The 26,419-nt window shown below is 47.6% G+C and overlaps 1 protein-coding gene across 1 annotated transcript in view; it reads left to right on the top strand.

Moving 5' to 3' along the window:
• FOXO3 (forkhead box O3) overlaps window positions 1-17,246 on the top strand; it is an 87,862-nt gene extending 70,616 nt beyond the window's left edge. The window contains exons 3-4 of the mRNA XM_035320591.1: window positions 1,076-2,511; window positions 15,258-17,246. Of these exons, the coding sequence (XP_035176482.1) occupies window positions 1,076-2,476 (1,401 nt within the window). The 3' untranslated portion in view covers window positions 2,477-2,511; window positions 15,258-17,246. The remainder of the gene's footprint in view (window positions 1-1,075; window positions 2,512-15,257) is intronic.
• Window positions 17,247-26,419: the final 9,173 nt, after the last annotated feature.

Here is a 26,419-nt window from a genome sequence, read left to right as displayed (position 1 = left end):
TAGAGCTGGATTTTTATCCCTATTCTTTGGGTATAAATCTGGTGTTCTTTCGCTGGGGCTACCACAGTAGCTGCTTTTCTCTGCCACTGTCTTATTCTGGGGAGATTATTGCCAGAGTGTGGTTGTTGCTGAGTGGTGCAAGCCTGTGCCCCGACCTCCCCTGCAAGTACCGTATTTTGTGGCATCCTCTACAACACGGGGTAGACAGCTTTGTGCAACTTCATACAGATGAGTATCCAGCAGCTTACAGTGACGGGGACGTCACCGTGCGTTGTGTCACATCGTATTTTGAAGACTGTGAGGATACTATAGCGGGGGGGGGGGGGGGGGGCCACCGGGCCGGCTGCTGTGGTACGGGTGTAATTCTGGTGCCTCTCACCGAGAGAGAAAGCACGGCTTACTCATGCACAGCGTGCCCGTGGGAGAGGAGCACCAGCACACACAGTTTTCGCAGGAATGATTATAACAAGTACACAAACACACATGCCAATGAAGAATTAAAAAGACATTTGCCAGGCTGCAATGACTGTGACTACCCCTCCAGTCAGACTTTTGCAGTGTCTCTGCAGCTTTTGTTAAAAGGAACTGATGGCAAGATTGCTGATAGTATAGAGGTTTGTCCTGAGTGGAAAGAGAGATGCAGCCTTCTCTAGCCTGGTGCTGTTGGATGATTTAAGGGCATGGGCTTTGGCCTCTGGTTTCACCCGTGTCCCATCAGAGGGCTGGTTGGCAAAGGGGAGCTGGACATGTTGTTCCCTCGCTCTGACATTCCCAGCTCTCTTGTCTAGCTCCTTGCTAGCAGGACCAGACCTGTGTCACACCCCATTCCTTAGGATGCAGCTTCTGGGGAGTAAAGGTGGACACCAGGAATTGCTTGCTGTACAACAACGTGCTGCCACGGTGCTGTCATGCTCCAGCCCTTCCATGTCTACCACCCAAGAAACCCACGGTGGTGTCCTCCAGGGGCTGCTTTTTTTATCGATGTCATTTTCATGTGATGTTGGTTTTGTGGTTGAGGTTTGGGGTAGCAAAAGAAGTGCTGGCCTTGACATTTTGTTTTCTTCCTTTCCTGCAGAACTCAATTCGGCACAACTTGTCACTCCACAGCCGCTTCATCAGGGTGCAGAACGAAGGCACCGGGAAGAGCTCCTGGTGGATGATCAATCCAGATGGTGGAAAAGTGGGCAAGGCACCACGGAGACGCGCCGTGTCCATGGACAACAGCAACAAGTACACCAAGAGCAGAGGGCGGGCGGCTAAGAAAAAGGCGGCCCTGCAGACTGCCCAGGAAGCAAGCGAGGACAGCCCTTCCCAGCTCTCCAAGTGGCCGGGGAGCCCAACTTCCCGCAGCAGCGATGAGCTGGATGCGTGGACAGATTTTCGCTCCCGGACGAATTCCAACGCCAGTACGATAAGTGGCCGCTTGTCACCGATTTTGGCAAGCACCGAACTAGATGATGTTCAAGATGACGACGCTCCACTTTCTCCCATGCTGTACAGTAGTCCATCAAGCTTGTCCCCCTCGGTAAACAAACCGTGTACTGTGGAGTTGCCTAGGTTGACTGATATGGCTGGGACAATGAATTTGAACGATGGACTGACAGATAACCTCATGGATGATCTCTTGGACAATATAACACTCCCTTCCTCCCAGCAGTCGCCCACAGGAGGGATGATGCAGAGAAGCTCCAGTTTTCCGTATGGTTCCAAAGGTTCAGGGCTGGGTTCCCCCTCGAGTAGTTTCAACAACGCCGTCTTTGGGCCGTCGTCCCTGAATTCCCTCCGCCAGTCGCCCATGCAGACCATTCAGGAGAACAAGCAGGCCACCTTCTCTTCCATTTCCCATTACAACAACCAGACGCTGCAGGATCTGCTCGCCTCTGATGCACTTAGTCACAGCGATGTCATGATGACACAGTCTGACCCACTCATGTCACAAGCCAGCACAGCTGTGTCCGCCCAGAACTCCCGCAGGAATATAATGCTCCGCAACGACCCCATGATGTCGTTTGCCGCGCAGTCCAGCCAGGGCGGTCTGGTCAATCAGAGCCTGCCCCATCACCAGCACCAGTCTCACAACTCTCCTCTTAGTGGCAGCCGTGCCTTGTCCAATTCCATCAGTAACATAGGCTTGAATGACTCGAACAGCTTGGGTTCCTCCAAACATCAGCAGTCACCCGTCAACCAGTCTATGCAAACACTTTCTGACCCGCTCTCAGGCTCCTCTTTGTATTCCTCTAGCGTGAACCTCCCAGTCATGGGACACGAGAAATTCCCAAGTGACTTGGACCTGGATATTTTCAATGGGAGCTTGGAGTGTGACATGGAGTCCATCATCCGCAGTGAACTCATGGATGCAGATGGGCTGGATTTTAACTTTGATTCCCTCATCTCAGCTCAGAACGTTGTCAGTCTGAATGTGGGGAACTTCACTGGTGCTAAACAGGCTTCATCACAGAGTTGGGTACCAGGCTGAAGGATCTTTCAGAACAGGGAAAAATGGGCAAACAGGTCAGTGCCCCGTGGATGTGCTAAAATGCTTGGTTCCTTAGTTTTATTGGAGTCTGCACCAAACACTTAATTGTTAGCGCACACTAATAGTGCTAATTTGGCTTGCGATGGCTTGCTGTGTTTTGGTATGCAACAGCTACAACCAAGAAAAATTTGGAGGTGTGGAGGGAAATGAGGCTAAGCTATAAAAGCTGCTCGGCTGCAACAGTGTCAGCACACATCTGATGCTATGTGTCCTTCTTAATTTAGGCATAAGAAATGTTAATGACAAATCAGGCAAACCGAGCTGGGATATTTGTGGGTTCCAGGAATCAGAGAGCTCCAGCTTGTCTTCTTTGAAGTCGCAACAGGTGGATTCATCTCTGCAGCTGGGGCTGCACGTAGCCAAGCTGTGTTACATGGGGATGGGGCAAGGGGCTTTGCAGTCAGTGCAGCAATACTGCTGCAGGGGAGGAGGAAGAGTGCCCTTGAAAGATCACTGCTTGCGCTGAGGGTGGGGTGTGCGGCACAGATTTGGACTGAATTAGAGTTATACTGCTGCTGTGGTACACCTACTCTAGTGCTCTTGTTTGTTTTTATTTTTTAATGTAATTTTCAGCAAAAGAAAAGTAGCAAACCAAGGAACTGTATTTTGAAATAACAAAGGTAGGATCCTGGTCCCAGGAACATCCTGATTTAAGTGCTTTAAATATGCAAAAATTGTTGGTCCCCCTCAGGACCTGCGTAGATATCGTTTCCTTTTGGACTCCACCAAGAGAGTATCTCTAGGTTTGGGTTTTTACACCAATGCTTTTGAAATGTTTGCCTCAGATTAATTTTTTCTAGGTTGCTGTGCTTTTTCTCAGTGTTTCTTTTCCACATCTGGGGACACCAGAGCCTGTAAATGTTGTTTCTGTCATCCTTTGTGATTCTGCAGGTTCCTGCCCATACCTCTCTGCCTGCTTCCACGTACATATTCTCTGACTCATCGACTAGGTTCCACACAAAGTGCCCTTTCTCCTTTGTTTATTTATTAGTATAAGGGAGTAGATTTCAAAATACAGTAGGATAAAAGGTTAGCTATAAATTATTGAAAGTATTGTGTTAACTTCAGAACAGTGTGCAGAGTATCCCAACTCTGAGGCTAAAAGAGGCATTCACTCATTTTGCAGCTGACTTCCAACTTTCTTATTTTCTGGGGAAAGGATAGAAAGAAGGAGTCACAGTGTCTTCTGACTTTATGGTGCATAATTTACTGATGAGTGACCCTTTCATCTTTAATTTAGTTTACATTCTTTGTTACACAGTTAGATGTTCACAGGGAAGCTTTGCAGTCTGTGAACAGCAGTGGTGAGCCTCCTGAACTCTGTCTCGAGTACCCCCGAAGATATGTGCTGATCTGCTGTCTGTAAGGGAGAAAAGGACTATGCAGGACTCCTTGGTGTAGTCATCTGCAAAGCTTCCTCGCTCCAGTGGAGCAGGTGGTTTGCCCAGTACTTTCACATCTTCTCTCTAAAAGCAAGAGTGTTACAGAGTGAGGTTGGGAGATGGGCTGCAGAGGTGGGCTGTAGAGGATGCTGCATCCCACTGACCGTGCATGAGATGGCATCATGGCAAGGACAGGGTGCCCACTGAATTCTGCTTTTTTTTTTCAGCTCCAGTGCTTATTAATGTAAGAAAGTAAAGGGGAGAAAAAAAGAAAAGTGGTTCATGAACTGGGAACCAAATACTTGCAGCAGGTCATTCTTGTCGATCAGTTGTCTCTGCCTCCAGGTGCATGAGCTTTTTGGATTCAGAAACCCTCTTTGCCTGAGGTGAAACATCCAACAGTACATTCTGCTTAAAACAGAGATGTTATTGACAGCTGTGCTTGACACACTTCAGTAGAGTGATGTTTTAGCATTGTCACTTACTTTGTGTGGGTAGAAAGTGCCGGGGGAGGCCCACAAGCAGCACTAGGGAGGCACGCCACCAGCCACCTCCTCACCAGGGCTCCCAGCTGCCTCTCAACCCTGTCCTGCACCATGCAGGGAGAGCAAAACCGCCCGATCCTTCCCACGCTGTGCTCTCAGAGGAGAGGATCCGACACATCTGTGTGCAAGGAGCCTCATTTCAGAGGACAGATTTATTAAGGACATGGCTCTCCTCAGTGAATTAATGTCCAGTCACCTGTGGAAGCCTCTTTCTCTGTCTCTGGCAGCCAGACTGGCTGCTATGGGGTGCCTCCGGTGTCAGGTGTGAGTGCAGGTGATTTCTGCTGTGCTGGTTCACCTCCACAGGTCTCCTGCTCTGCTGAGCATCAGCACTGAATAACTGGCCTCTGAGCAAGTGCCTCCAGTTTTGGTAGGAGCATCTCACGTGAAGTCAAATGTCATCAGCCTGAATTGTTTTCTCAGCTATTTTTCTGCCTCGCTGTAGCATAGGGACCCCTGAATTAAAATCTCCTCTCAGCGGTTTTCGTGACCCCAATAACAAAGCTTTGTGGGCTTGGAGCCTGGGAAACACTTTCAGCAGAACAGCCTGATGCTTGCTCATGTTTAATCCATTTCACGAAGGGAAGCAGTTACAGTGGGCTATCGGCATACCTTAGAGTGCTGTGTTTTCTATGAAAAATAAGGGAAAAGTTGGAGTCAGTTTTCAGGAAGAAAAGAAAGCAGCCAAATACATAGTTCTTTAGCTTATACATACCCTAGGTATAGAAGGGAGGTTACTTTGGAAGAAAATTGACTACAGTCTCCTCACAGGGGAGAGGAAAGGCATGTGCAGAAGATACCACCGTTAAGATTTGGTGGCCATGGCCTGCGCACGTTTACCAGCTCCCACCACGCTGGTGCTGTGCCCGCAGGACTTGCTGTGCCCGGCCTTTCAATGGGCCCCGATTGATGCCCGTAACTGATTTCGTTTGTTTGGATTTTCCTCCTGCAAGAAGGAAAGAAGAAAATCAATATGCTTTTTTCTTACGTTATTCACACAGCCGTGATTTCCCCCAATCTCTGCTCACTTCCCAAGAGCACTGAATCTGCCCTCCACCCACTCACGTAATCATTGGGTTGTTTTTTCAGCCCATTTATCAATACGTGAAGACATCACTATTGCCTAGCCTTTCTCCAGAATACCTTTTATTTATAAACCAGTGGGTCCTCCCTCTATCTGCTGGTGTTCCCACCACTTGGCTCTTTGCTTTGTGGTCCTTCTCAGCCAGAGGAGCCCAAGGGAGTTGGTATTTGCCCGAAGAGCAGCCCCAAGCAAACCGATGGGGGCTCTCCCTGTCAGTTTGGGGAAGAAATAGGGGATATATGGGGGCTGGTGATCAGCAAACGCTCTGGCATCAAAACCCCTCAAAGAAGCTGGTTTTGCCTCAGTTATTCCAGAAATCCAGCTTTTGAGAGAGCCCCACAGCCGGCGATGCTGGCAGGGCTTGGAAAAGGGGTGGAGGGCGGCTCCGTGCAAGTAGGGCAGGAACTTCTTGAGCTGGTTTTGCTGCCTGCAAAACTCATCTAGCTGCATCTTCTGGGAGAGGTTTTAATGTGCCATTTAGCTGGATCCCTCTGGGCGCTGTAACAGAGCTGTGCTGAAGCCACGTTGACTTGTTTGAAAATTAGAAGTAAAATACTTCACAGAGCAGTTAGAGTCACTCATTTTACCCGAGCATCATTGAAGTCCCAAGTCATCTACTGTAGCAGTAGAGCTCACGAGTCTCTAATAGCAGTGTCCTGAATTAGTTCACAGAATTTGATGGTTAACATCTCTGATAAATCAAAATCCTACGAAATGTAATAAAAGGCCTGTATTTCATTAGTCTGTATCTGTTAGGACTACTTGCTGATTTGTTAATTTACATTCAGCCTGTTTCTGGGTAAAATTCATACCAAAGGCAAACCCATAGGTCTGAGGATGACAGCACTGACTAAAAGACTCTTAAAAGTTGAAATAGTAAAGGGATCTCTCTTGGGATGCAGTTTGTCCCCTTTGAATCAGAGCACTCTGAATGGACAATGTGCCATGAGGATGATGATTGTCATTCTTTTCCACAAACCTTGTTTTCTGCTTGTTAAAGCTGACATGTGGAGAGCAGATTTGTTGGACCCCGGCTGCCTCACCACCATGGCTGTGCTCCCTCCTTAGTTTCCAAAATGAGGTCTCACAGGCAGGGCTGACAGGTTTCCTGTGCGGCTACCTTTAAGAAATCCAAAGGAAATTCAAGAGGAGCAAATTCTTCTGCTCCGTTTCTAACAGGTCAGTGGTTAAGGCGGTGGCGCGCTTTTCGTGTTTCAGTGTTGTTTCAGCCAGCCCGAGTTTTGAAAAGTGGTTTTGTGACTAGCTGAACGTCCTGCGCCAAGTTTAGTCTTTGAGCAAAAATATCTGTGTGGAAAACTCTGTATTTCTCTGGAAACAGGGATCCCATTAACTCCAGGGAGGGCCTGCCCCGAGCAGGCTCCCCAGGGGCCTGTCCTATGCTTGTGGGGAAGCTGCAGCCTCTGCTGCTGCCACCCCAGGCACCGCTGGGCCTCAGTCCCTGCTGTGGTGTTGCAGGCGGCCACTGTCCTCAGCTCGGCTCCAGAAAGTCCTTGTCACAGCCCCATGTCGACGGGAAGCAGCAGCAGATGGGGCTGCTCCTCCCCAGGCTGGGCCGGGTGAGTCAGGAGGGTGCTCGCGGGGCCTGTGCTCAGCGGGGGTGAAGGCAGCAGGAGCCGGCACAGGAACGTGATGGATCCCCTCGCTCCTTCTGGAAAAGCTTCAGCTATTTATTTATTTAAATCTAAGTTTTTGTTTTAGGGTTTGTAACTGAGGGAAAAGGTCCATCAAAACCAGCGTGCTGTCCGCAGGCTTGTGTTGTGAGCCGTCGGCAGCAGAAGCCAAGATAGTGGTCTGATCCTGTGGTTTGGGTGTTCTGTTTTTGTGATATATATATATATTTTAGAGCCTCATGCTTTGTCATGTGATTCAGCAGCAATAATTAGGCAGAAACTTGCTGTCCCTGCAGATGCCAAGATTACAGGATGACATACTCTCACCAGATGACAGCACAAACTGGTATTTTTAGAACAGCCCGCATCAACTGGTCTCCCCAGTGCTTTCCTCCCTGTATCAGCAGCACTTGGGTTTTATTAGAGAATGAGTCTTTGCAAATGTATTTTTCACGTGAATGAGCCGTTATGTGATTGTTTACAGCTGTGGATCTGTGTTCGTCCCAAGTCATGCTCTTGCCCGATAGCTGGGATGGTTACAGGTGGTTTGGTTTTTTATTTCTGTCTTTTCATCTAGTCTTTTAAATAGCCCCCTAAAAAGCATATTTTCTTCAAGAAGTGCATAATAAGAGATTTTTTTTTAGAAACATAGCATCATGCAGCTGAGGAAAGGTCAGGATCTTCTTTCATGACAATTCAGTGCTCAGCCGCAGTGATGAACTGACAGCCGGCGAGGCTCGAGTCTTAGGTTCATGACAGCCAAAGGGCACAGGTGTGGCGTGGGCAGCAGGAGTGCACACAGCTGAGCAGTGCTGTGAGTAAATAGCCGGGCTTTCTCTCCTGGCCTGCAGAAGGAGGGTGAGGTACACAGATGCTTGCACAGCCTCCCTGGGCTCCTGGTGCTGGAGGTGGAGAGCGAGAGTCTCCAGCAGGATAGTCACATCGGCATTGCCCCCAATCGAGCCTCCATGTGGCACGTGGGGACACCGGCCCCATTAGATCAGGTACCAGCATTTGGGTGGCAGGACCACTCAGCTCCAGCCGGGTTTGTGGGGCTGTTTAATCAGCTTTTCCACTCAGATTACCACACAGGGCGGCCGTTGCTGGAGTCTGGTGGAGCAGACATCTGTTGAGCAGAAAGCGGACAGGGACACAGCTTAGCTAACAGAGGTTGCTGCATAGCCGTGGCTGTCTGCGATTGCTCCAGGGAAAAAAGGATACTTCCCAGAGGGTGCCGTGGAGAATAGCGTGTGTTCATGCACTTTTTCATCTGAACTGAGTGCCTTGCCCATTGCTCTTCCCTGCGCTGCCTCCTTTTGTAAACTGCTTCTCTCAGCGTCCACAGGTAATGTGTTTCATACAAGTGTAGGGAAGATCTGGTTTAGAGGAAGGGCCTTGCCTCTTTTGCCTCCTTCTAACACTTCTAAGTCATGGTAGGGGAGGTTCTGCCTTACATCAGCCTGGTGGAAATCCTTTTCAGAGATCCACGCGAGCATTACTGGCCTGCACTTGGCAGAGAAAAAGAGACAGTCTATGAGGACATTCAGAAAAAGAGTACATAGCAGGTTTCCATGGCACTGTAAAATGCGTAATTCACAATGTTTCCAGTCAGATAGGTACCCTTTACTCTCCAGGTTGGAAAGCAACATTTGTTCTCCAGATTCAGAAGCATAAGAAAATCCTTCTCTGTATTTGCACAGGTATAGTAGTTACCCATCCTTTTCTCATCCTCAGTAGAGGTCTCTTTGCCAGTGCTCCCATGGGCCTGTTATTCAGCTGATACACTGTACATCTTTTAGAAGTTACATTTTGCAAGCATTTTGGCGTTCTTCTTCTGTACAGTTAACTGTCCAGCAGCATCCTGCCTAAAAGGTGCTGATGTCTCTCAATCAGCGGCAGTGTTATCCATAACTGCTATGGTTTCCACATACCTCCTCAGACCCCTGAAGAAAAGGGAGAGGATAGAATACCATGAAAAAAAAATACCATGAAACTGTAAGAAGCCTGGAGACATTACAGGGAGATGGTGACTTGTATCTAAGCCATTCTCGGTTGGCCAGGGCAGAGGATTGAACCCAGCCAGATGTCGTGGTTCTCAAAAGCAAATGGATGTCAGCAGTGCTTGTGCTGGAAAGCCAGCATAGCTGCATGTTGGCATCTCTGTAGGTGTAAAAACAAGTGTCACAACATATGGTCTTTTTGTATGGGCAACAACACAGTGACATATGCAGTGTCGTCTGTACAAGCCTGCTCCTCTTGCAAACAAGAGCAGAATTTCCTGTGGATTGGGTGGTTTAGTATCAGGTCCCGATACATAAGGAAAACCCCAATCTGTTTTTCTTTTAAGTGTGTGAGCACAGGTGGGCCAATTTCTTTCTAGGTGTCTCCTTTTTGTCTGTAAAATGGGTAGCAGGGATAGTCCAGATGATGTTCAGAAGTTCCCTCCAGCCTAGACTTCACTGTGATTCTGTGAAGAGTAGTTCTTCAAAAGCTTCATAAACAGTTGTGAAAGTTTGTTTTTTTTTTTTTTTTTTTTAAAACCTGTTCACATGCATAATAGAGATGGCAACGTATTAATGATTAGATTATATTCAATACCTGTTCTTCAGAAAAGTAGAAGAGAAAAAATCTTCTCTTTATTCTGTTTTTTCCTGTTGTCCTACAGACAAACTATAAAGTGCATGGCAAGGTAAATGTAGATTTAGATGAGTAAGTGCAGAGATCAATAGGGCTAACGTCATTTTGTGCTTATCTCCTCACCATGCAGTCTGGTTTAAGTCTTCATAGAGACTTATTCTATGCAGGGATGCAAAAAGAAAGGCCCAGCTTTTTGGCAAAGTTGTGAACTTCTGTGATGCTGGTTGTTGTGCAGGAGCAAGCAGCAGTGGTATTACAGATAGGACAACCAGAATGGGCCTCTGCAAGGAGAAAGGAGGTAGAGGAAGGTTTATCAAAATAGCATTCATGCCAGTAGCTGTGGCACCTTGCTGAGGTCCTGGGCAAGCCTTTTGTTGCAGTGCTAATACAGGGAGAATGATCTGACATCTTCAGGTACATTAACTTCCAAAGTATTTGGTTGTCTGCTATGGTTTGCTGTGTGTTTTGGAGAGAAGCATCAGCCACAGAAGGAAAGGATGCACTTTCGTGCTCTACGTGCCTGTGCAAGTACCAGCACAGCAAATTTTTAGCTCCCGTACGTCCTAGTTCTCTGCTGCTCTCTTCCTCTTTCCATTCTTTTCCCCTTATTCCCTGCCTCTGAGTCTGAACCAGAAAAAAAATCTATTTTTCTGAGTACAGTTCAAAGAGAAAAAGTGAAGTTGCAACATGCCTGAAAGTTCAGGCCCTTGTAAGAAAGTGCATGGAGCTGCCAGCTCTCTTCTTTCCCTTGGACTGTGCATCCTGACCTCAGCGTTGCATTTTGGCACGGTGCCACTCTAGTGCAGCATATGCTAGGCCTGTATGGGACCACAGTGACTTACCTGCCATGGCATCAGCATTTCTGATTTTTATTCTGCTCTTGCCCAGAGAAGCTGTGAATGCCCCATCCCTGGAGGTGTTCAAGGCCAGGCTGGATGGGGCTTTGGGCAACCTGGTCTGGTGGGAGGTGTCCCTGCTCATGGCAGGGAAGGTGGGACTAGATGGTGTTGAAAGCCCCTTCCAACCCAAACCATTCTGTGGTTCTCTGAAAATTTTTGGCCACACATTAAGGCAAGAGTAGCATTTATAGGAGTTCAGTAGCAAGGTAGAGGATGGAAGGGCATAGGAAAGGACAGAAGGAATACAAAAGTCTTTCCTTTTCTCTTCCACCAAATTGAATAAACAGATTTAGCATCCAGGGTTCAGATGTCTGTGGGAAGTGATGAAGCAAGAGTTCATCCCGAACTACCCCTAATTTAATGCTTTTTCTGTTTCTGTTTTAAAGTTGTCGTTTTCACCAACCACATGCATGTGTGGTTGCACAAGTTATAGTTTGGTATAGTACTATGGCTTCTTCTGATGTCCAGCAGATGTGTCTTATCCAAGCCTTCTGTACCCAAGGGGTCAAAACACCAGAGTGGAATTGCCTCTGCTTTCAGTGCGTGCCTGCGTGTCGCAGAGCCCAGGTGTCAGCTCAGTTGTGGTGACTGCACTTCAGAAGAAAATCTTCATTTTCTTAGAAAGGCTAAGAAAAGACTGAGCAAAGAAAGTCTAAAACACGTCAGGAGAAAATCTAAAATTCCTTTCCATTCTCTGATGATTGAAAATGGGTTTCAGGTTTGGCAGAGGAGCTGAGGAGCTTTTTAAGGGAGAAGTGAATTTTCTAGAGTGTGTCTTAGGAAGTGTAGTCAAGGATTGCCCTTCCCCTTTCTAGGAGTTGTCCCCATCCACAGGGAACGAGGCCGTGCTGCAGGTAGGAGCCAGGGGAATGGGTTTGCTGCAGTAAGTTAGCCATGGCAACCTCCCAGCTGCTGCCATGTGTGGTGGTTTTACTCGGGTGGGTGGCCGAGCTCCACCACAACCACTCTCTCACTTCCCTCCTCAAAGAAGAGTGGGGAGAAAATATAATGAAAGGGGCTCAAGGGTTGAGGTGAGGACGAGGAGATTGTGCAGTAATTATCGTGATGGGCAAAACAGATTCAGCTTAGGGAGATAGTAAGATTTATTGCCTATTGCTAACGAGCTAGAGAAGTGAGAAACAAAGGAAAGAAACCAAAAGCACCTTCCCCCCCCCCATCCACCCTATTCCACCTCCTCCCCCCGAGCGGTGCAGGGGAACGGGGGAGTGGGGGTTATGGTCAGTCTGTAGCGCTTCTTCGCCACCGCTCCTTCTTGGTCACTCTCGTCCCCTGTGCTGTGGGGTCCCTCCCACGGGATGCAGTCCTTGCTGAACTGATCGGGCATGGGCTGCCCACAGGCAGCAGCTCTTCCAGAACTGCTCCAGATACGGGCCCGTACCACGGGGTCCATCCCTTGGGAGCAAACTGCTCCAACCTGGGTCCCCCACGGGCAGCAGCTCCTGCCAGGTCACCTGCTCCTGTGTGGTCTCCTCTCCATGACCTACAGGTCCGGTCCAGAATCTGCTCCGGCAGGGGTCTTCACAGGCTGCAGTCTCTGTCAGTGCAGGTCCACCTGCTCCACTGTGGTACTCCATGGGCTGCAGGGGGACAGCCTGTTTTACCATGGTCCTCACCACAGGCCGCAGGGGACTTCTGCTCCGGCGCCTGGAGCACCTCTCCCCCTCCTTCTTCGCTGACCTTGGTGCCTGCAAGGCTGTTCCTCACTCCTCTCACTCTCCCAGCTGCTGTGTGGCACAGCATTTTTTTTCCTTGTCTTAAATCTGCTCTCACAGAGGCGCAAACAACATCACTTATTGGCTCAGCTCTGGTCAGCAGTGGGGCCCTTACCTAACATGGGGCAGCTTCTAGATCCTTCTCACAGAAGCCACCCCTATGGCCCCCTGCTACCAAAACCTTGCCACATAAACCCACTGCACCATGGCACTGCTTTTGAGCACTGATCTCTAACCCACCAGCCCTGCTAGATTTCCCTTTTCTTCTATCTACCCATTGCCTCTGTTCCATGTATTTATTCAGTCACTCCCATGCACGTGCTTCTGCTCTTTTCCCCAAAAGAGGCACCAGGAGTAAATAAAGGCCAGAACACAGAACAAAGTGGGGGCTTGTTGCCCGCAAAGGACAGCATCGTCCTGCCTCACCCGAGGAGATTCCCTTGCTGACACACAGCTTTCCCAAATGCCCTGGGGAATGGGAGAAAACCTGGTGGTGGCTCAGGAGGCAGCTGGAGGTCCTGGAGCCAGTTGTGGTGGAGAACCACTGCTACACGAAGATGTAGCCAGAGTGTTTGCTTCCCTGCTTGGCATGGTTTTCAGTGCTGTGAACTAGCAGGCACCTAACTCAGGGTTGACGGAGGTTTTTTGTGGTCAGACAGAAAGTGAGAGTGTGTGGGTCTATTACGGACTGCAGCGGGGAAATTCAAAGGCATGTGGGTTAAGGCTTTGATCTACTTCTTTCAATTTTTTAATCCAACTGCAAAGTCTGCATAAACAGAACCGTGAAAATCGAGTGTGTTTCAGTTCTGCTATGAGCAGCTTTCACCTCCTCCGTGCGTTTGTCTTGGGTAAGCCCCAGTCCCACGAAGGTTTGCGCTGTCTGGAGGACCGGTGTTCCTAGGAAGAAACACCAGGCAGAGCCACTTACACAAATCCTGCCTGTGATCACCTGTCCTCCATTTTTTTTCCTTTGTCACCTCATTCCGTAGCATTGTATTTTACATACGTTTTTAATTTAAATGTTAAACACTGCTCTGGTACTTACTCAGGAGTTTCTGTCCTTATTTCCTTGTAATTAATGGCTCTATTTGGAGCCAGCAGGACTTCTCACACATTCGGGTTAAGCCCGTGGGTGCTGACTGAGACGTGCCCGGCTGGCCAGGCTGAAGCCCTCCCTCCGGAGCAGCCTGGGCCTTGGGAAGCCACCAGCTTCCAGCCTCCCTGCAAAGGGATGCACTCGTTTGTTCTGCAGACAGGCCACTGGTTATACTGGGACTTACCGGGCCTGTCTGGGGAACTTGTGGTGACCTTGTTGTGGCCATGGGGACACACTTACCAAACGGAGCCGTTGCCAGACAGTCACATTAGCAAAGGGCTAACATTAATTTACTCTTTGGAAACGAAGAAATCAATATGTTGATCCAGTCGGAAATCCCTTTATTTGTAAAACAGTCTACCCCAAAACCCTGCACGTAATTAAGGCTAAAGCCAAATTTTGTTTGGGTGAAAGGCACAATCTGTCTGCTCCCTAAGCCACTCTGAATGAAGTTCTCCCTTAATGGCGCGGGGAGCAGCTGTCGCCCTGTTGCTCTAATAACCATCAGACAAAATGATTAAATTCCCATCAATCATTTAGCATTATCAGAAGAGGTCATTTTAATAAAATGTTATCGTAGGATCAGTGCCTGGCACCTCAAAAAGGAGGATCCTCGGGACAGTCTGAGCAGTAATGGAGTCATCTGACGATACCCTGTCGGGTGATTTCCCTTGCAGGAGCTGCTCTGCCAGATCAGGCCAGCAGTGCCCCTACATGTTCCTGAAGGTGGCTGATACCAGGCATTTCAGAGAGTAAAAACATTCCTGTAATCAACTTGGATTGCTTCAGCAAGTGTCCCCTCATTCTTGCACTGTATAAAAAACCACCGGTCATTCATCACAGGGAAGGCCCTCAAAAGGCTTTGGGTGGTGTTGGGGACTAGGCCCCAGCTTCAGAAGCCACTTGAGCCAGATATTAAGGAGGAGTTATGTACCAAGCACTGTGGATGGCTACCAAGTAGGATTTCTGAAAATGTGGAAGGATTTCACGGGAATGTTTAAACGTACATACTTTTCAAAACCCTGCTTGGTAGGGTATCCTTAAGCCACTGCTTACCTTTGAAACTTGTCCCCTGTGCATGTTGAAATGTTCCCGTGTTTTCAGTGATTTACCTGCCCTAACCACATTTTTAAAGCCGAGTCGTGCCTGTCTGTCATGGTGTGCTGTACTGTGAAGGAGAATGGAGGGCTTAACAAACCTGTGGTTCCTTGCTGCCTCCTTCAAACAACCTCCTTCGGCTGTAGGTCAGGGCTGGTGCCCGGTGTCAAACACCGACAGATGTGTCCGCCTCTTGGTGGTGATGAGGCAGGGTGATCGTGAAACATCTCTCCAGGAGCATCTCCAGGAACATCCTTCTGTGTTTCACCTGGAGATATGCTTAACAAGGAGACAATCTACTGGGTTCCTGTGAAATAACACTTGGTTATTGCTTTTATTTCAAGGAAGGGTCTCTTCTTTCATGCTCAGGAGCAGCTAAGCCTGTAAAGAAGCACTCAAACCATGGTGAGAGAGAAGCATTTTCACAAGGGGTAACAGTTTAACTCACCCCTTTGCTCTAGGTTGAAGCTTCTGGATGCAAACAAATCAAAATTGCTTATCAGTGCAAACTGTCATTGGGTTTGGAGGTTTACTCGGGTGGCTTTTTGTTGTTGTTTTGTGGGCTGTTTTTTCCTACACATAGCAATCTCACTCTTTTCTTTTTCTTCCTCTCCAGGCCCTCAAACTGACACGAGATGTAGAGAGAGAACCCTTTGCCAAATCTGCTGTCAGCAAGTGGACAGTGATACTGTTTACAGCTTACGACCTTCGTGAACCCTGCATTATTTTCCTAACGAAGCAGACTGTTAATAGGCCCCACACCTGAGTGAAGATCCTCATTTTTTTTTTTTCTCTCTTCTTTTTTTTTTGGAATTGAACTCATTCTGAAGTATGCAAAATCTTCCTTTTCTGGGATGGCCAAGCACCTGCTGTGGAGACAATGTTCAGCACCATCCTGTTGAGAACACACTGTGTAGCCTTTACAGTAGTTACTTGTCAATGAGTATGTGGTGTTTCAATATATTAATGGTTTATGGGATGTTTTAAGTTGGCTTTTTTTTTGGAGGTTTTTCATGTCTGCTCACTCTCCTCCCCTCAACCTCCAGTTTGATTTCCTTAGATTTTTTGACCATTTTTGCTTTCTCTCCCTGGGGAATCTGAAACACTGCTTATGCTCGAGGAAATGATCATAACCCACCACCACGGCTCAGATGCCAGGGCTTTCCGAATATACAGCATCCATTATGCCAACCGACCGACCGAATTCCAGAGGGATGCGATTTCGTGTGGTCTGTTTGCCCGTTGGGTTGGTTTGTTTCTTTTCTTTCTTATTCTTTCCTTAAACTTCATGGTACGCCCCCGTGTTCCGTAAGCATCGAGCCAGGGCTGATGGCGAAGCGATGGAAAACCAGCGAGGGAAACCTCCCGGCTGGTGCTGGCGAGGACAGGACGGACTGACCGCGGGTGCCGCTGCCCTCACCTCCGTGGCCGCAGGACCCCGCTCGCTGCCCACCAGAGCAGGCTCCCCACCTGCTATACATTAGAAGTTTTAGGCTGAGCTGCCCCTCTGCTGCCAGATGTGTTGAGAGTAACCACCTGCAGGGATCCATCTGGAGAAGTGAAAATTAAGGGAAACGCTGCTTCGCAGGAAAGGGGAGCAAATGGGCAGTGCATCAGCAAGTCACTCGCAGCGGCGACGCCGGGCGTTCAGGCACAGGTCATTGCAGTGTGTGTTATTGCATCAGTGATCCTTTTTTTTTTCCTTTTTTTTTTTGACATATCCTTGATGATTTTTTTCCTTCTCATCATGTCTAACCCATTGTGGAAGAAGAAGCAGGAGAGGGAATGGCAAGGTGACAATACACAAATGGCTTTTCATACGAGCATAGATTGTAACAGGATAAATGACACTGAAAGACAAGGCAGTTTTATATATTTTGCTTCTTAAGATTTTTCTTTTGTAAAATGAATAATAATTAATAATAATGAATAAAAGGTATGGTGCTGTATAGATCCTCTCTATAATCTGGAAAGTTTGATTACTTTTTATTAGTATCTTGGGGGGGAGGGATACAAAAAAAGAGGGGAAAACACCAATGGTACATAAGAACTTGGTATGAAGACGTTCTGAATAGGACAGTGTATACATAATTCTCCAAAGCGATATATGACATTTTGTTTTTTTTCTTTGCATAAAGGCATTATGCATATAAATATATAAATATATTTTATTATGTACAGAAATGGATCATTATGCATGGATGTTAGGAAAACCAACTAGCATTTTAACCCAAAGTTTCAGTGCATGAGCTGCCACCGGTCCGTGTACCATGCAATGTGGAGTGACTCCCTCGCGCCACTGCCACCGCACACGCACACGCACAGTCATGCACACCCACGCCAGCGCTCGTGGGCCCTCCCTCGCTCCTCACTTCCCAGGTCCCTGAGGTGATGTTGGTGAAATAACAGCTCCCCGTGTGATGGAAGTTTTGTTCCGTATCGTGGCCCCCCTCACGCCCACGCTGTTCTCGTACAGGCGCCCCTCTTGGTTTCATCCTGCGGTTATGACTGTGTAAACTCTGTGCAGTTGTGGTTATCGTCGCCCCGTAGCATATCAACTCTTCCAAGCAGCCAAGGGTTTACCACTCCCTTTTTCTTTTTTTTTTTAAAAAAAGAAACTTTTTTTTCACCCTAAGGTGGTCTATTTGTCAGCATGGGGACGAGGTGATTAAATTCACGGGAGGTAGCTGATGCTCACTGCCCATCTCATCATTCGAGGAGGTTGGTCAGTACCAGCTGCCCAGGTGCTGGCATGGCACGGCGGTCACCAGGCCTGGGGTCACTTCACTTATCAGAGTCCAGCTGCAGGCACCTCTTATCGAAGTCAGTCGAGAGCTTCCCTGTGAGCCTCCCCTGCTCTGAGCCTGCAGCGTTAGCCGTCAGCTTCCTGGTACACCCCAAATTGTGAGTGCACGCCAAAGGCCTGTCCTCCGGTGGTCCTTCCCAAGGCTGCCCCGTGGCTGCAGCCCTGGGCTGGGATTCTCCCCATGCCCTGTGGATTCGGACGCAGGCAGAGCTCCCTCAGCAGCTCCTTAGGACTCAGCATGCATCCCTGCACAGCAATGTCCCCAGTGAGACCCGGGTGCCTGCCCAAAGGCCACCACCAGGTCGCTGGCAGCATGAGTATTGACATGGTGGCCAACATGACAAAAACCCATCATTAATTCTGTTTCTTGGTACAGCTGCAGTTCTGGTCAAATGCAGAGGAAGGCCCCTTAGTCTGAAATAACCCAGCATCAGCAGCTGAAAGCTGAGCCTACCTCCCAGCAGTGTCAAGGAGAGCATTTCCATTGGCATGTCTAGGACACATCGCGCCCCTACCCTGGAGACTATCCCAGCACCCCCTGAAGAGGAACGGTCTTGGACAGCCTCTTCAGCTTGGTTTGGTTTCTGCTGCTCGTTTTTGTGGCCAAAATTTTCAGACTGAAGTGCCTCATGTCAGGCATCACAAGTCTGGGGCTTGGACGTGGTGTCATGGGGCTGTCGCACCTCAAACTGAGCAGAGGTGCCTGCTGCCCCTAGGGCCGCCCCGTCCGCATGCTGAGGTGCCTAAAACTCACCCTCGCCTCCAGAGGTGCCGAGCAAATAAATGCATCTTACTAAATTCAAAGGGTCACTCGTCTAGGTGTCAAAATGCAGATAAAAATTGCTAATTTGGGGAAAACACCTTCTGAAAACTTTGGCCTTTGAGTTTTTGAACATTCTCCCGCATAGTTTTCCTGCTGAAACCACGTAAAACAGATAACGGCCCAGAAAATTACACAGGAGTCATTTGAACACTCTGTCTAAACAGAAGGTCTAAGGTGGCATTTACGCAGTTTCCTAGTCACAGTTTTGGGGGGTTATTTAATAATTTTGTAATTTTTTTCTTTCTCATGAGAACAATTGGATAGTTGGCCACGGCTTAACTCCAGCAATCTTTGTGCCACTGCTTCAAAAAGTTAACCTTCTAGGTCATGTATTTCTCTCGAATGATGTCATTGCTTGGCAATCAGTGTCCTGTAATTGTTTTTAGTACACGATATACATTAGGCATTGCCAACAGAAGCGAAGGGGGACCAGATACATTTCGTTACTATGGGTTGGAAAAATGGATTGTACATTTGGCTTCACATGTTTAACTTTTTTTAAAAAAAGTTGCATGATTGGAAAAAATATGTATACAGTATCTGTAAAACTGTTTTATCTGTTTTTGTTTCAAGCCATGTAAATTGGAAGAATATGAAATCCACAGCCTTAGCGTGCATGGCCGTCTTTACATACCGAAGAGCTGAACAGTTTATACTTTTCATTTGGGCTATCTTGTACTTTCATTTGAAAGCAGACACTCTCATGTTGCAGTCTTACTGAGGATTTTATAAAATAATAATAATTAAAAGATTAAAAAAAAAAAAGATGCTGCCCTGGATGAATATACTACCTTACTACACAGAGATCGGAAGGAAGTTTGTTTTGGAGCAAATCCTGCCCCGTTCCAGACGAAGTAGAGACGCAGTGCTTACTCCACTTGGTGTTAGTAGATATTGCCTTGTGTATTCCATTTTAAATTGTAATCTAGTTTGTAAAAGAGATGGTGACGCATGTAAATAAAGCATAATGGATCTCTACATTGCACAATCGCCTTCGCTCTCTTTTGTTGTCCTGGGCATCTGGAACCTGGAAGAGGGGCTGGGAGGGGACACCGGCAGTGGCAGGGGCCACCAGGCATGGGGCTGCACAAGGTCCTGTGGCTCTGCAGAGGCATCTCCAAGAGGTTTGCCCGTGACTTCATGTCCCTTTGGCTGTAGGCAACGTGCAACACGGAGTTAATAAAACTGCATGTCCCAGGTGCTGCACAAGGGGACTCTCCCCGGGACGTTGGGTGGGCGACCAGGCTCAGTGCCCCTCTATGAAGGGCTGAAGGGCAGCAGAGCAGCGAGGGTGCCGGGTGAGGGTGGTGACACCAAACCCTACTCTCTCGCCTGATGGAGAAAATCCTCCCAACGTCGCACCCTGCTGCTGCAGCCCAGCTCGCACTTCCCGGGAGAAAACCAGCCTGACTGTAACCCAGCCAGAAGAGTTGCATCCCCCTGGGCTTGGCTGGCTTTCAAACTGTGTTTGAAAAATGTCTGGAGTACTTGAAACCACCCATTTGGGATTTGGGATAAGAAAACCAGCAGCCTGACTCAGCAGAAAGTTGTATCGACGGCTCTGGCCGAGGCGCAGGAGAGCGTGCCGAGAAACATGAGACGTGTCGGCAGAAGTTGCTCTCCCGCCCTGACGGGAAGCCACAGATGTATATGTTTTCTGGAGTCGCTTTTCAAAAGCAAACGATGGTTCCAAGAAAGAGGAGCCTTTTCGTGCAGCAGGGAGGGGTTACGATGGTGCTGGGGGGTGCGACGGCTGCCTTGTCCATGCAAGGCTCACGGGAGCTTGCTGTGAAGTGCTGCAGCACAAAAGCAGCCTGGATAAGGCTAGCTTGAAGTATTATAAGACACATTCAGAAAATAGCTGTTTACTGGGATGAATTGTGCATTATCTCCCAGAAAATTGATCTATTTTGCTGCGTTTTCCAAAGGCTCCTCCAACTCTGGTCCTCCTAATCCTTGGTATTGCTCCCTGGGCATTTGGGACAATCAGTGAGAGCCCTCAGCCCAGTGAGGTGCCAACGTGGAGGAGCCTCGGCTTCGACCCGAATTTAGGTCGGGGCAGCAGCAACTAAAATCCAACCAAATCCCATAAAAGTTCTGCACTAAGCCTACTCGGTTGTGTTGTGCAATGTCTTCACGGTGACCTGCGGTTCACCCGGCCTTGAAATATATCATCTTTATCTTTCAGAATACTTTCAAAATAAGCCCAAACATCTTAGAGTTCTCCAAGTCCCAGAAGACAAAAGGCCTTTCGAGCTGCTGCCGAGACTGGTGAGGCAACCCAGAGCTATTTTGGGAGCTCCCCACCGCATGTGCTGAGTCGCTAGTTAGACCAGACCACGGAAAAGGTTTTACAGCTATTGTTTGGCTACTGCTGCCAAGGAAGCTAGGGGTGCTTTCAAGAAGCTTGAGATAAGCAAATCTGGGAGTCTGCCTCTTTTTTTTCTGATGCAGTCGCGGTGACTGGTATCTCGCTTTTCAAAAGGAGGACTTCTTGGGCCAAGCAGAACCCAAGCCAGATGAAGCATATATTCAGATATCTCCGCCTGGCACACAGAGTCATCCCACCACCAGTGACTTCTGTGGTGCCTCATCACTTCTCTGTTTGCCCTACCCAGCCCATAAAGCTTTTTTCCCACTCGCTCTGCCTGTGGCATTTTTTTTTTCTTTTTTCTTTTTTTTTTTTTTCTTTTTCTTTTTCTTTTTTTTTGGATGAAAATGCTATTATCATGTAAAAATGAAACAGAAAATTCCATTAGAAGGAAAAAAAAAAAAAAAAGTTAAGTGCGTTTCTCTTACTATTATTTAAATCTTTAGAAAACTTTGCAATTGTCTGATAAAATTCTGGAACTTTGTTCTGGATTTTTTTTCTTTTTGCATTTGGATTTTCTTTTCATACTAATGACACCCGTAGTTTTGCATGTGCCACAACATTTACGTTATAGAACAAAGCGTCTCCTGTTTGTATTATTTGATGCTTTGATGACATACCAAGGAAAAGATTTAATTTGGAAAACAAGATAAAATGTCTTGATTCAGAAGTAGAAATTGGCCTAAACGATGTGCAGGTTTAACGATATCTATATCCTGTGAATGACACCTAATGAAATGGGGGGAAAAATAATAAAAATAGAAGTCATCTCACAAAAGTCTTTTCAGCTTCCAAAATGAAAATGAGTCAGATCAGGTGGTTCCCCCTTGAGCTCTCCCTCTTTTCTAGGTGACACCTTAAAATTTTGGTTGTTCTCAAAGTGCAAGGAAATTCCTTCCCAAGTGCTGCCTTTCCCACAAAGGGCTGAGCACACAGGTGAGGGATGGGAGCTCTCAAACAAACAACTCCTCTGCTCAGAAAGATGGGGTTCAGGGATCCCACGGCTCCTTTGAGGACTTGGCCTCCTTTGGTGCATAGGTCGGATGCCGACTTGCCTGGGAGAAGCAGGGCCTCCAGAGCCCCTTCATCGCGGAGTTTCCTTACAGCTTCATGCAGCTCCTAATGGGCAACAAACTAAAGAACAACTTTTTATGCTTCCACCCCCAGGGGGAAAGTAATTTTAAAGCAGCACCTCCCATATGGGGGACCTTGGCCGCCATGGGACAAGGCAGTGTGGTCTTCATGGGCTGGAGGTTCTTGCAAAACCTGAGGTCATCTACCATAGGCATGCAACTTGGGCATCCCCTTGTCTGTGTCTGACAGCGCTGTCCTGTGGCATGAAGCACCCCAACACACCAGGCAGCACTGCTGGTGGTGGGAGATGGAGAAAGGGAGCCTGAACCCAGGGCTGCCACTGGAGGACCAGTTCTGGGGGCCTTGACTGGCCAGGCCACCTCAGAGGGCTGCTGTTCTTGGCACCCTTCCATCCAGGAGACCAAGGTCCAGCCTTTCCAAGCCTCCACTATGAACAAGAGGATTATATCTATGCAGCCTCTCATGTTGCATTTGTTTTTTTTTCAGTCAAAAAAAGAGCATATTTTACCAGCACTTTATTTTAAATCTCTATAGGCTCCTCTATTTTAAGGCTATCCAGGCTTGTATACCATAACTAGTTTATGGATGAATGTCCTGGAGAAAAGTCAGTACTTGGAAGCAATTTGTAAGACATGAAATGCTATTTTTTTTAAAAAAAGTAATCATTTTATTCATTAAATGAAACCCATTGTCATTTGCACTACTCTTGAGAGTCATACTTGCAATATCAAACTGGGTTATCAGCCTCAGTGTGCATCCATTAAGAAAAAATTATAGCAATGCCGTCTCATTTATACAGAAGTTTCTGCTATGCACTGTCACTCAGCCTGGTAGACTCCTATGGAAAAGCCACAATTTAAGTCAAAACTCTACTGTGCCTGAGTGGTTTTAAAATTACAGCGTCCTTCAGAGCTAGGAGGTATCCCAGTCTCCTCCTGAGGAAGGCAGCTACCTTCACGTGTCTGCTCTGAAGCTTCTGCATCTGGGACTCTAGCTAGAACAAGGTAGGAAGGGGGAAGGTCAGGTGTGGATACGTGAGTGTCCTCACTTTGTAACTGAGTTGTGGTTGCTCTGCAGTCAGGGTAAGGCAGGATCGCCTTGTCTTCACCAAGGGGTCCGTGCAAACTGGCTTACTGCAGCAGTTTTGGGGAAGTTGCCCTAGAGCAGCTAATACATGTAGACACAAAGCCTCCCTCCCTTTTCTCCAGCTCATCTGCAGCTAGCATTTTAAGGTAATTTCACCCTGTTTCATTTCACTCTGTTTTTCACTAGAGGACACATAGGTGATAATTCATCTGCAGAAAGTGCCCTGAATTGCTGGGCCCTGGGGGACCTGGCTGAGATTTTGCTGCTGCGTTTCCAAACTCTGAAAGCTCCTTCCTGAATATCTTTGCTTTTCTGAAGTTTCTTCACCTTACCTTGCTAAAGCTTTGTTCCCTTTCTGAGAAAGGGCCTTAGGGGAGATGACATGATGTTGCTGTTAGCAAGAGTCTCTCACAGTTCGGTTCTCCCTCACAAATGCATGGGTTGTCTGCTCCTACCTGGCCTGCGTCATGGAATACGCTTAATAGTGGACATTTTTGTATGTGTAGAGAAAATTGCAAGAGATGTGAGAAGACAGGAATGTCAAATAAGGCAATGCATGGAAAAGGCCCCATAAAATGTAATCCTTTAAGTCATATGTTGCCATGGGGGCACCTGAAACGCTCCTTTGTGCCCTTCAAGCATTATTCAATCTATGTCTGAAGTCACCAGGGTTTCCTGCTGCTGTCAGAAATGGTCTTCCTAACCTCTGATCTCCAGAAGTCTTTCTTTGAAGAGATTTTTTTTTTTCTCTGACTTTTTTTTACATTCTCTGGTTTTCTAAGGCCAGATATTAAAATGTTTGTGGGCACAGTAATGTCAGTTATGGGTATGATTATTTTTAATGATGTTTTTATACAAGCAAGAATCCCAGTGCAGACACAGTTGGCTGGCAGGAGCTGTTTGCCTGTACAACTCACTTCATTCCAGCTATGCTGGCAAGAAGCAATCTTTTTTTGCTGCTGAAAACTATGTCTGAGTCTGAAGACAGAGTTTGCTTGCCCAGCTACACCAGCCACCTTTTTTTAAATATATGCTAAACTGTAAGTGTTATTTTGCACAGAATAGCAAGTCTTCAGCCAATATAAACTGTTGGCTATATTCAAAGGTCTGCTAAGGTCAGGAGATGTGGAGCTGAGTGTGAGTGAAAATGGTTTGTGGCCCTCTTACCAGGTATGGCTGCTCAAACCGACAAGAGTACACTACTTCAGAGCAAGCCTCTACAGCCAAAGGAATGGGAAAAATGAATGCCTCTCACCTTTTAAAAGTGTCTCTCTTTGTACATGCTCTGCTGGGCCTTTCTGTGAGAAATGGGTGTTGTAAAGTACCTTTGTGCAGCCTAGATGCAGCCCAGAATAAGGCCACGCTGCCAGCCCTCTGGCAGGGCTGGCATTTGTGACCCTGGTTTGTAATCCCTTAAATAAAGTTGGCAACCTCTGGTTCCCTTTATTTGAGCCAGTCAAAAATCTGCTAACTTCTCTTGAAGGTTAAGAGAATTTGAATGTTTCATGCTGATCACCTCATCTGTAAGTGAACAAAAATCTTATCTGTTCCATTTCCACTGTAATTGACAGTCCTCTGTAGATGCGTGTTCAGCATTTCAAGACAAACCTGAAGGTCAGATTTATCATACAGGCAGACTGGATGAGCTCGTGGTTGAGGAAAGACCAGCTAAAGGTGACTTGTCTAACATATCTGTACACACACACACACTTCTTTTTGGTCTAGCCTTGTCTCACACATCACTTATGTGCAAACTGTCCAAGGATAGTAAAGGTGGAGGGTCCAAACAAAGAAGATTCATTCAGAAATGGCTAAAGTAAAAATTCATTCTTCTGACCCCTCTCAACTGAAACCCTCATTATGCCAAACTGCTCAAGCACCCTGTCACTTAAGCACTTTACTCCCAAACTTGGTGTACCCAAGGCCGGGGCCGTGCTGCACACAGAAAGCGTACGGCCACCCACACCCCACTGCAGCTGCCACAGCCGATGGCGGCCCTGGTACAAACCCTGGGGATCCTTGAACCCTGCTCATGGGATGGTATTCAGTGACCAAAGCCTCTATGGAAGCATAGCTCCTGGTGCCCATACTGTGTGTGCTCAGCTTCCTCACACAGTGCTTATGTACGGACCTCGACATGCAGTCAAGCTGTGGTCAAAGTTGAAAGTGTGAACCCAGTAGGGAAGGTGGATAGCTTCCCCCAAATGAAATCAGGTATCTCCAGCATCATGTCCTCCTCCCCGTTCAGCAGTGCACTGAGGGATGCCAGCTCCTCTGCTGGGAAACTGCCATCACCTATAAGACCCTTTCCCATGGGGACTTCCCTGTCATATTCCACAGGGATGGCTTTTGGCCACATCTTAGAGGTGGAAACCAGTTCTCCATCGAGACACTTCATCAGCTATCGGCTCTCACATGTGAATTCCCAAAGCAGGACACTGCATGTTATCTCCCCTCCCACCCATGCCATCCTTCTCCTGTGGGCCTAATCTCCTGCCACATGTGTCCCCATGAGGCCTGCTCTACCCAACTGGATTCCCATGGCTGTGGGGGACTGGAAGACCGAAAACTGGCCACAGCCTCTGTCTGCTGGTGTGTCGCTGTCCCGGCAGCTGCAGGACACGTGCTGCACACCCTAAGAAGGGCCTACACACAGAACAGGGGGTACTGCCACGTGTCTCCACATAACCACCTGGGAGAAGGCTTTGTTCCATAGTTTCGGAGAAGCTCTCCCCTGCGTGGGTGCACAGTCATCCCACAAGCATGGTCTCGCAGGGGGGTGATGAGTATCTCCCTCCTTGCATCACAGGCATTTCAGGGGACCTCTGGCCCTGTCCCAGTTCTCTTCAGCAGTTTTCAGTGGTGGCTTAGGCTGATGGGACAGGATATACGCTCGCAAAGGCTGCAGGAGACACCACGCTGCAAGGCTTCCCTGAACCTTTGCTTCAGCAAGCTCTAAGTGACCTTGAGGAACGGGGAGAGAAAATCAACAAGATTAACTTTTGTAGACAAAAGTTTACAGCACTGTGCCAAGGAAGGAGAAATCAGTTACATTTATGCCACATGGGACACTAACAGCCACACTGTAAAAAAGGTTTTGTGGGCACTCATGAGCTAGAAATACCCAAGCTACTGCTGTCGTGTTGTAGCAGCCCTGGGCACTGGAGCCACTCTGAAGAAAAGTAGCAAGAATGAGGGGAGACAGAGCAAATGGGGACATATGAGAAAAGGCCAGTCATATGTTAGAACAGGTTGAGAGGGGACACCAGCTTCCCTTTATTTAGTAGATGACTGAAAGAAAAAAAAGAAACAAACAAACAAAAAAACCACTTCCTGCTCACTAAGGAGAGGACATATAACTGTGTTTCATTTGCAGCAAATGTAGCTTATGTTCTCCTAGCTAGGTGGGTAGTTAACACCTTTCCTAGAGGTGTGGACTCTTCTTCATTAAGAATGTTTTTGGGAGACAAACATTTGCCTGGATTTTCCTTGGTCTTGCCTCAGAACTGGAGATATGCTGGATCCTGAGGTCCTGTCTAATCTTACGCTCTATGACTTCCCTCAAAGAGTTAAAAAGCTTTAAAAATAAGCCAAACC

The sequence above is a fragment of the Oxyura jamaicensis genome, chromosome 3 (genome assembly GCF_011077185.1).
Source record: "Oxyura jamaicensis isolate SHBP4307 breed ruddy duck chromosome 3, BPBGC_Ojam_1.0, whole genome shotgun sequence".
NCBI classification, from domain to species: Eukaryota; Metazoa; Chordata; class Aves; order Anseriformes; family Anatidae; genus Oxyura; species Oxyura jamaicensis.
Note: the sequence above shows the minus strand (reverse complement) of the source record. Positions and strands in the feature narration are given on the sequence as shown.